The following is a 10289-nucleotide window of genomic DNA, read 5'->3' as shown; positions in this document are numbered from 1 at the left end:
CTTACTCCAGTTATTCCCCTCCTTTCTACTCTTGTAACTCCTTCTTCAACCACTCATCTTCTCATTTTCCTTTTTTAACTCTTCTGCAACCCTAATTTCACCTCCCAGCAGTTGCTTATAACTAATTTACTAATCTCAATAACGTTGTTGACGGACAAACACCACTTTGTCACCTGGCAAACATTACTCATCCAAAACATCCTAGTCCAGATTTCTAATCCTCGCTCATCCTGAACCTCGTACCCTTCCCGAGTCACACTATCCTTCGACCATCGTCCCTACCTCTGTTGTCTCTTCTAACCGTAATAGAAATAGAAATAAAAATAAAGTGTAGCGACTATAGAAAGGAAATCTGAGTACTTTGTTCAATAACCAATTTCTACGAGATTGAAGTAACATTTTAAAATTTTAAGTTTATATGCGCATAAAGCTAACAAAATCGAGACTCGTCGAGGAAACGAGGCTTCTTGGACCAACGTGAGAGCGAGTGTCTCGCCGCCATCCGGCTCCGGAGAGACAAAACGCCCACGCGATCGGTTGGACGCGTCCCGGCCGCCTTTGATCGGTCTTAATTAGTCGTGAATTAGAAGGACGGAGAGTTCAGTGATTCCCTGGGTCCACGAACTGTTCGACACGTTCGACGGAATCTCGTGAACCAATCAAGAGGAAGAGGAACTACGAGGGCGAGGTCGAGAAGAGAAGAGAAGACCAGGTGTGGACCTTTTGTGACACCCAGAGCCCAGAGACGAACGTGGCTCGAGTCCGGTTTTCACGAGAGACGTTTTCTTTTCTACAGTGCTTCCCCTCCACAGCTTCCCGTGACTTTGTCGTCCCGTTCGAACGGGAACAACGAGAAACGGAACCAGAGTGGGGCAGAACGCCGCGCGATAAAGCGAACCAAGACCAGCCAGCATTTTTTAGCGATTAGTTGAGCGGTGGTTGCTCGATCGGCGAGCTCGTTTTTTCCACCGCGATAACACGCGTACACGTCCGTGACTTTGAACCCTCGAAACGTTCCTCCGACACGTTCTGGCCTCATCGAATTAACGCGAGCACGCGGTCTAAGCGCGACACGCGATCATCAAAACGTCTATGGATATCAGCTTGGTCTCGATGCAATTTCTAACCGAATTATGGTCATCGGTGAGGTTCACCATAAGTGTTAGAAGGATCCTCGAGGAAAAGTGTGTTTAATCTTGACTATTTCACCCGGTTTTGGGCGAGAATCTACTTGGCAAATATCGCTAGGAACGTCTATAGACACCAAATTGGTCTGGATGCAATTTCTAACCGAATTATGATCATCAGTGAGGTTCACGATAAGTGTTAGAAGGAATTTCGTGGAAAAGTGTGTTTATTCTTGATTATTCTCCCCGGTTTCGACGAGAATCTACTTGGCAAATATCGCTGGAACGTCTATAGACACCAACTTGGTCTCGATGCAATTTCTAACCGAATTATCGTCATCGATAAGGTTCACGATAAGTGTTCGAAGGAACCTCGAGGAAAAGTGTGTTTAATCTCAACTATTTCACCCAGTTTTAAAAAGAATCTACTTGGCAAATATCGCTGGGAACGTCTATCTCTACTAACTTGGTCTGAACGGCACTCTCTAACCGAATTATGGTCATCGTGAGGCTTGTGATAGATACCAGAAGGAACTTCGAGGAAAAGTGTGTTTGTTCTTGATTATTCTTCCCGGTTTTGACGAGAATTTCCTCGACGAGCGAGCGGATATTGAAAAAAGGAGGAACGAAAATATCGACGCCTGACGAAGAAGAATATTCTCCGCGTCGCTCGACGATACGTGCGTCCGAGTTTTCGTTTATTTTGCAACACCCTGTTTGTCTCGTGGTCTCTCCCCCCCCCCCCGTACCCGGCTATCACCGCTTGCGTCAATCAATTTTTTTTTCTAACGCTTTTGCTCCGCCGCTCGGCGGAGTTATCGAGACGCGGATCGGGAATCGAGAATGGCCAGAGCCGAAGCCGTACGCGACGACTCATCCTGCCCGGACACCATCGCGCAGAGATCATGAAGAGGAAGAAGATCGCTGCGAGATCGTTCGCCGACCACAGTGTAATTTTCGTACGAGTTTGACTGTTCGCGATCGCCGACCGTGAAAGCTAGAAATGTTGCTGAACGAGACGGTGCTGATATTCGCGGCCACCGCCAACATGTTCGCCACCCTAAAAGACAGGCCTGGCTCGCAGATCGTCGATAATAGCCTCGATACACGGAACGTGACCACCACTACTTTGTCACCGGAGGAGGAAGAGAATCGGTTCGACTTCAAGGACAGTGAGTACCGTGTGCATTGTTGCACGACAATCTCATAGGCCAACATAGATGCATCAGAATCATCCTTGCGCAAACATTCCTGGTCATAGGTTCCAAATTCCAGCCTCTCTAGCCTCCTCTGTACGCCACCATTGCTAGTGTTGGATTTCCTAGTCGTCTCACGTTGTTGCAAAAATCATCTAAAAAATTAGTGACGATTAGTACATGTCTGGAGTTTTGGTAAAGGGTTCTACGAACTCATGGTGTTTGTTATAGAAAGATAAGTGAAGTAACAGATCTCTCAGAGACAAGAACACGGAACTCTAAGATACACCTTTACGTATTAGTTAATAAAAGTAAATTATACCGTTAATTATCGTTGTTTCGATCGAATCATACGCCCCCATAGCCCTATCTTTTCTAATAGGGACCAACTACTGCGGCACTTAGGGTCGTACATGTCATCTTGCTCGAGGGTGCCATTCTAAGTCCATAACTGCACCATCTTTTTTCATTTTCCACACACACATATTAGAAGCAGGTGAATCAAGATATTAAAGACTCGAGTAAGACCTTTACCTGTTACGATACCTCGAAAAATGGCTTTCTAAACATTCTGACTATGGTCTGAGGCCCTTAGCTGCTCGTATTTCTGTCAATTCACTTATTGGGAGCCGAAACGTGTAAACCTTGACACCTGCTAGAGTTTACGACCTCGCTATATCGTGGCCCGGGCTATACAAATACACAGATGTTAGAAAATCGAAGCAAGCGAGCAGCTAAGAGGAGCCACATGCGTTTCTGTGAACACACGTGTTAGAAACGTTGAAATAAATAAATGTTTGAAGCTTCTGAGGCGTCTGAGGCTTCTCCTTGGCGCGTATCGGCCAGGACACTTGGAAAAAGGAGGTTCGTACTGTCAAGGATGCCCTCACGACCCTGGTCTTCTGTCAGGGTACAGAATTGTATTGGCTTTGGCCATGAACAGACACAGAATACAGTTTTAGAAAGTCCACGTGTCAATTAATAGACCCTTTCTTACACACGACTCCTCTGAAAGCAAAATTCCTTGAGAACAGGGGTGTCACGAAGAAACAAACAGTCACACTGACAAAAAGGCATATCCTCCTCAGGCTAGAAGCAAGAAATTCTTGCACCATCGCCTTGAACAGGTCATACAAGCAATAAAGAATCGAGTTTTATACTGAAAACGTCCACATAGTTCACCTGATTCTTACCTAGACCCATAAACGTGTCTCTAACATCTAAGCATCTGGTGTGACGTGATGTACCAAGGGTGGAAAAACGACGAACTTGGTTACGAATTCTAATTCACGAATTAGATAAGGCTATCGGGTCGAGCAGTGCACAAGACTAGTTAATGAACGCGAGATGCGTCGAGGAATGCATTTAGAAACTAAGAACACGAGACTGACGTCATTGGAGAGTCATCTATCGTAGGGAGTCGCGGCGGGTGGAATTCTTTCGCGGTGTAGAGAACGCCTCGACAACGAGAAACGTATTGCTTGCGCTCGCCAGGGGTTATCTCGCGTATTAATGTTATCTATGGACGATGTGTTTCTATCAGTTCCTCGAAGACTTTGCCACTGTTTTGTCTGGCTGTTGGATTAACGATTAGCGCGACGGAAGTTACACGCACGTGACTGTCCGGCCACTTACATTCACGTTCCTCTATTTCCCGCCCCCCACCACTTTTGATCTGTAACATATTTGCGATTAGAAATGTTCGATTGATGGTCGAACGAGGCTCTGTGCCTATCAACGTGTAGAAATATTTAATATCGTAGGTGTTGCGTTACTATTATGTCCGGAATATCCAATTTTTGTTCATTATTTGCACGAGGTAACATGTTCTTGTGTTTAATGCAGGGTTTAGGTCAGTTGCATGGTTCAAAAGGGTACATTATTCAGTGTAGTTACTCTTTTTGTAGGTGGAGGCATTCTTTTGAAAATTTTTTTTATAGAAAAATATGGAAGAATATGGAGAATTCTTAGTGAGAAAGTATCGATCTTTGTTAGCCCTAGATCTAACAGCCAACGAGTAATTTAGCTCCATTTTTTGACAATTTTTTTTCCGTGTAATATCGAGTAACGAGTGATAGTAACTGATGAGTAATTTCACTTTGTTTCTTGAGAATTTTCACTATTCTACAGAAATCTGTGTTGAGAGCTAATACGGATCCAACGCTTTTTTATTGAGAATTCCATGTTGTTCCATATTTTGGTATGAAAGGCACTCCATTTAAAAAACAAAAGACCTTCAAATTTCCAAAACACCTTCGCCTATAAAAAAAAGTAAACCTCTTTAAACTGTGTAACTTTTGTAGAGTTTTTGTGGATGTTTTTCGTTCTAACGCATATTTAGCAAGTTTCTTACATTAGACCAGTCCTCTATCGACCAACGAAGATGTTCCCGAGCAAATTCAATGGTTTCTTCGCTTCGTATCCGACCATAAATCCTGAAAAATACTAAAAATCATAGAGATAAGTGGTAATTGTAAACGTACTTGGATGAATTGTTTGATTCACAGGCTGGTACATGTGGAGGTGCTTCCAACCATACGGTTGCTTCTATCTCGGTACACCATGGTCCGGCGACAACAGACCGGTGTCCATGTTCCCGGATCGTCCGGACAGCATCAATCCTCGTTACTTGGTTTACACGCGCGACAATCCGGGACAGCCGTACGAGCTGAAAATCGACAAATTCGAAACGATCAAAGAATTACCATTACGGAAAAGGAGCAATCTCTACATCGTCGTTCACGGATTCCTCGACAACGGCGACAAAACTTGGGTCTTGGTACGTAATCTTGCCATTTTCAAAGTCACGCGAATTACACTATGAAAAGAATATATTTCACTAGAAAAAAATTCGAGAAAGTGAAATTTTTCGACGGAAAAAAAAAATTTCAAATCGTTCTAAAAAAATTATTCTCGGTTGCAGGGGTCGATTATAATCATTTTTGGTCATTATGCATACCCCCGGAATCTTGCGCAATTTCAAGAAAAAAAATCGCGAAGATGACTAAATTTTCGACGAAAAAGAAAAATTTCAAATCGTTCTAAAAAAAATATTCTCGGTTGCGGGAGTCGATTACGATCATTTTTGGTCGTTACATATACCCCTGAAATCCTACGCACTTTCGAGAAAAAAATTCCTTTACCGAAAATCTAAGGTGCCATTTTGCGACTGAAAAAAAAAATGTCAAATCGTTCTAAAAAAATTATTCTCGGTTGCAGGGGTCGATTATAATCATTTTTGGTGAATAGACATACCCCCGAAATCCTACGTATTTTCGAGAAAAAAATTCCTAATTGAAAATGTAATTTATGGCCAGAAATATTGGCCGAGAATTTCATGCGAATCTTTAAAATGTCATAACTTCTGAACGGATTGGACGATTTCAATGTTTCAAACGGCAAACAACGCGTATTTTGACGTATAATATGTGGAAATTCCAAAAATATTCAAAAAGTTATTCCTTCACTCTGCAAAATGAGAAAAACTCCATAAAAATGGTCCAAATTTTCAAATAGCCATAACTCCTACAATCGTGAATATATTTCAATGAAATTTTTTTCTAAACTGGAGCTCATGGATACCTACGAAAAAGTATTAGACAAAATTTCCGTTGAATGAAAAACGAATTTTTAAGAAAAATCGACAGGGGCTAGGTGCCTAAATTTCTCGGTGAAAAAAAAAATTTCGAATCGTTCTAAAAAAATTATTTCTAGATTCTGGAGTCAAATGCAACCATTTTTGGTGAATACACGTACCCCCGAAATCTTATCCACTTTCTAGAAAAAAATTCGAGAAGGTGTGAAATTTTTCGACGGAAAAAAAAAATTTCAAATCGTTCCAAAAAAATTATTTTCAGTTGGGGGAGTCAATTACAATCATTTTTGGTGAATAGACGTACCCCCGAAATCCTGCGCAGTTTCGAGAAAAAAATTCAGTAAGGTCGAAACTTTGAACGTTGATAACTTTTTAGCGAAGTTTCAAACGAAAAATTGATATTCTTGATTTTCGTCTTATTTTGGTCTCTAGAATCCCCCATTAAAATTTCTCACCCTGTATACGCAAAATCTAAGTACGAAACGATCTACCAATCGTTAAAAAAAAAATCACTAAAGAGCCCGAAAAAATGATAGTTTAAAGAGAAATACTCCTTTAAGTTTCAAACGACTATTTGAACTAACGATAAGAAATACTAGGTTTAATATTAATTTCCGGTTTAATTTGACCGTAGAAAACAATGACGGAGTTGCTGATTCGCGAAGATTGCAACGTGGTGATCGTGAACTGGATCGGTGGAGCTGGTCCACCTTACACGCAGGCTGTCGCCAACACGAGATTGGTCGGTGCAATGACGGCTCGTTTGGCGTCTCAATTGATCGAGATTGGCGGAATCGATTCATCGAAGATCCACTGTATAGGGCACAGCCTCGGTGCTCACACATGCGGCTATATCGGATACTTTATGAGACGTTCGTATCACCATCGTCTTGGACGAATCACGGGTAGGTGATCGAACAACTTTTACAAGCTTGGAATACTGTCGATCCTAAAAAATAACGTCAAATATTTCTTGCACGAGTAGGCTGTGGCACGATCGTGGGCCAAAGAGATTACTAACTTTGGAGATAGAGGGAATCAAAGTTCCCTCGACGGCTCGAAATTATCATTAATTATTTAATTCGTCGCGATGTAAGATTCGTAGAAATCAGCGTTGTAAACAATTACCAAAAGCTTGGACGCAAGCTCCGATTTATGACGGAGAAATGTTACAAAAAAGTTTTAAAAGTCTCGTCATGAGTATGGTAGCGTTTCCTTTTACCTAGGCTTTTAATTTATTGTCCCGCCGGACCGAAAAATGACTTCCGCCATTGCGCAATGTGGATGGTAACGCACCGCAAACCGTGCACGTTACGACGGTACGTGTGTGGTAATTCTTACGTGACACGCTCGTATGATATGGGCACCGTGACAAGGAGAAAATAGATTCAAAAACAACGGAGGCGACATTACGGAAAATTTCGTACCGAGAGACACAAAGGAAATGAATTTCGACGATCGCGGGTCGATTTTAAATCGTAAATCGATTCGGGAGACTTTACACTCGATTAAAATTGCAAAGAAAAAAAAAAGGATGCAAATTTAGGATTCTTGAACCGTTTTATGGATATAGCATTTGTCGGTTTGGGAAACTCTGTAAAATTATTGGAACAAATATGTAGCAAACTCTGATTCTGATTCTGATTCTATCGAATTGTGGTTGCAATAGGACCAGCAAAGCTGAAAGCTTGTGATGTTCTCGTTTTGTTTGTTAAAACAGGTCTCGATCCAGCGGAACCGCATTTTAGTAACACGTCGACTATGGTGCGGCTAGATCCGACAGACGCCACGTTCGTCACGGCCATTCACACCGATTGCAATCCTTTTATCAGCGGTGGCCTTGGTATCACCCAACCCGTCGCGCATATCGATTTCTATCCGAACGGCGGTCGCAATCAACCCGGTTGCAACGAGGGTGTCCTCAATTCTATAACCTTGGAACGTGGGAGCTTCTTTCGAGGTGAGATTTCCCCGTTTCGTAATCGTCTTTTACGAGAGAAAGGCGAATGAAAGACCAAAAACAAAGTGGAGTCCTGTGGATGAGATGGAAAAGGAAAAGAGAGAGAACGTATCCTTGATTTTGGTCTTATTTTGGCCTCTTCTAGACAATCTCCCATTAAAATTGTTCCCAAGGGTGGTCGAACACCCTGTATATACCAATGGGAGGTCGATCTAGCGCTTGCGAGAGGAACAGTCCCTCTGGTGGCAATTACAGGAGGCTATGGGCAACGAATTACTATAGTACCCCGAATATCCGATCAGAAAAGTGTAATCTTTCTTTTCCATTTCAGGCATCAAGAGATTTCTCAGCTGCAACCATATTCGCAGTTACGAATACTTCACGGAAAGTATCAACACGGCGTGTCCGTTCTTAGGGATTCCCTGCTCCTCCTGGGACAAGTTCCAAGAAGGCAGCTGCTTCGATTGCGTGAACCAGTACTGTCCGGAGTTTGGATTGGACGCCCAACCTGGGAATTACCACGCGTCCGTCTACTTAATGACAAGCTCGGAGAAGCCATATTGCAGTTAGTAATTAATTAGAAACGTTCGTTGAATTCCCGGATTGGAAGATCCTCCCTTGTAAATATGATATTCATCCAGAATCGATGCGTTTTGTGTAACGGTTACAGGGGGACACTATAGAGTGACGATAAACATCTCGAAAACGAACGAGAGCTTGGACCACGGCGGCGAGGTTGGCACGTTCGTGATACGAGTTGTCGGCGACAGCAATAAGAGGACCGAGAGGATGCAGCTCAGCTCGCAGTCGAAATACTACGAGCCAGGTAGCACCCACACGGTCGTTCTGCCCGGCGAGGTTGTGGGGAAACCGAAAGAGGTCGAAATTACCTGGGAGTATCACACTTCGTTCTTAAATGTGCTCACGTGGAGGCTTCTTCACACTCCGCGCGTCTACGTCGATTCGCTGGTCGTCGATAGTTTGGAATCCGCTCACGGGTACGTATTCGAAAATCATTCAGCGATTGCAACTCGTAGTTCGATGCACGATCATCTAAAAGTTATGTATACAGAATGTTTGGCCACCTGTGGGTGAAATTTTGTATCGTAAACTCAGTCAGCACGAGAAACCCTACTTACCGACGCGACTGAGAACCACTGGGACCAACCTACCGCGCGCACGCAACTGCACGCATGATCGCCGTTCTACAGGCGCAACTTTAAACGTTAATAACTTTTTAACGAAGCCTCGATCAACAAATTAATATTATTTTGGCCTCTGGAATCTTCCATTAAAATTTTTCCCCCGAGATGGCTGAACACAAATTTTTCTGGGATAACACACGTATTATTTATCCCTTTCTTGTTGATTCAGGATCACCGTATGCCCGGACGAAACGAAAATACTGATCGCCAACGAACCTAAAGTCTTCACAGTGGAGAATTGCCAAGATGCCGATTTAAACGTGGTCTTCGCGTAAGAGAAACTCAGCTCTTAATTCGTTTTGTCGAACTTTTAATTTATCAGCCATAATATACGTGAAAAGTTCAAATGTCGTGTTACCGTATAATAAACAAACTAATTAACGGTTCAACAGTTTTATAGTTCGTGGCTCAAACAGTTGTAATTATTACTTAAACCCATATTGTTTTACCATATAAGAAGCAGCGGAATTTTTTTTCTTCGACCGTACGCGTTTAGTTCACAATTTTTAAAATACATAGGGATCGATGATATATTATTGTATAAACTGTTTTCACAATTTTGTCAAATGTGAGTTTTGTATTGCTCCATTTTAGAGAAATAAATCAGATTTTTTCACTAGTATCGTACGTCACTTTCTCCCTGCAATGATTCTCCCTAGGTACTGTAACCTTACAGTTTCCAGGTCATGCATGCTAGACGCTAATGCATAGTGGAACGTATTTGGCACTATTGCCTTTTTCACCAGTCCCTTTTTCATCGACCGTTTGGTTGTCCAGGCATATAGCGTCCTGTATAAGCGACCAATAGTTTAAACTATAAGAGCAAGAACCACGACGACAGCTTTTCAAACTGTTAATTAATTTTTGTCACCCTTTCAAATAGTACGTATGTTCTTCTAAATTAAATATACCGTCCTGGTAGTTACAAGTTAATTCGCAAACGCGCCGAGGGAGGGCGGCAGTGGTCGTGTTCCGTAATGGAATCACGGCAACGTCACAACGTGGAAACACTTACTTTCATTCCCGAGACATCGACCAGCCGTACGTGACCAATCTACCGGCAATTTTGTTATATTGAAAACGGTAATTACGTTCGATCCGTGTAATTGCAATGCAGCATGCTAAACAACTCCGCAACGGTAATTTCCCCGGCCGGGAAAACGCGACCTTTCCGAATCGAGAGGAAACGTTTCCTGTTCTCCGTCT

The 10289-nt window shown here is 42.6% G+C and overlaps 1 protein-coding gene across 1 annotated transcript; it reads left to right on the top strand.

The window, feature by feature from the left end:
• The first annotated feature begins 1365 nt into the window (after positions 1 to 1365).
• On the top strand, positions 1366 to 9657 carry LOC122396273 (pancreatic triacylglycerol lipase-like). Its single transcript, XM_043394509.1, has 7 exons — positions 1366 to 2299; positions 4831 to 5102; positions 6553 to 6823; positions 7639 to 7878; positions 8210 to 8443; positions 8549 to 8876; positions 9253 to 9657. The coding sequence occupies exons 1-7, from the start codon at positions 2131 to 2133 to the stop codon at positions 9356 to 9358; spliced, it is 1620 nt and encodes a 539-aa protein (XP_043250444.1). The 5' UTR covers positions 1366 to 2130; the 3' UTR covers positions 9359 to 9657.
• Positions 9658 to 10289: the final 632 nt, after the last annotated feature.

The sequence above is a fragment of the Colletes gigas genome, unplaced genomic scaffold, assembly GCF_013123115.1.
Source record: "Colletes gigas isolate AHSC1104 unplaced genomic scaffold, ASM1312311v1 Colletes_gigas_Sc00007, whole genome shotgun sequence".
NCBI classification, from domain to species: Eukaryota; Metazoa; Arthropoda; class Insecta; order Hymenoptera; family Colletidae; genus Colletes; species Colletes gigas.
Note: the sequence above shows the minus strand (reverse complement) of the source record. Positions and strands in the feature narration are given on the sequence as shown.

Excerpts from the sequence above, each read along its gene's own strand:
- LOC122396273 (XM_043394509.1), top strand. The coding sequence starts at position 2,131 with ATGTTGCTGAACGAGACGGTGCTGATATTCGCGGCCACCGCCAACATG. Across the intron at positions 6,824-7,638 it reads TCGTCTTGGACGAATCACGG|GTCTCGATCCAGCGGAACCG; the intron begins GTAGGTGATCGA and ends TTGTTAAAACAG. Across the intron at positions 7,879-8,209 it reads ACGTGGGAGCTTCTTTCGAG|GCATCAAGAGATTTCTCAGC; the intron begins GTGAGATTTCCC and ends TTTCCATTTCAG.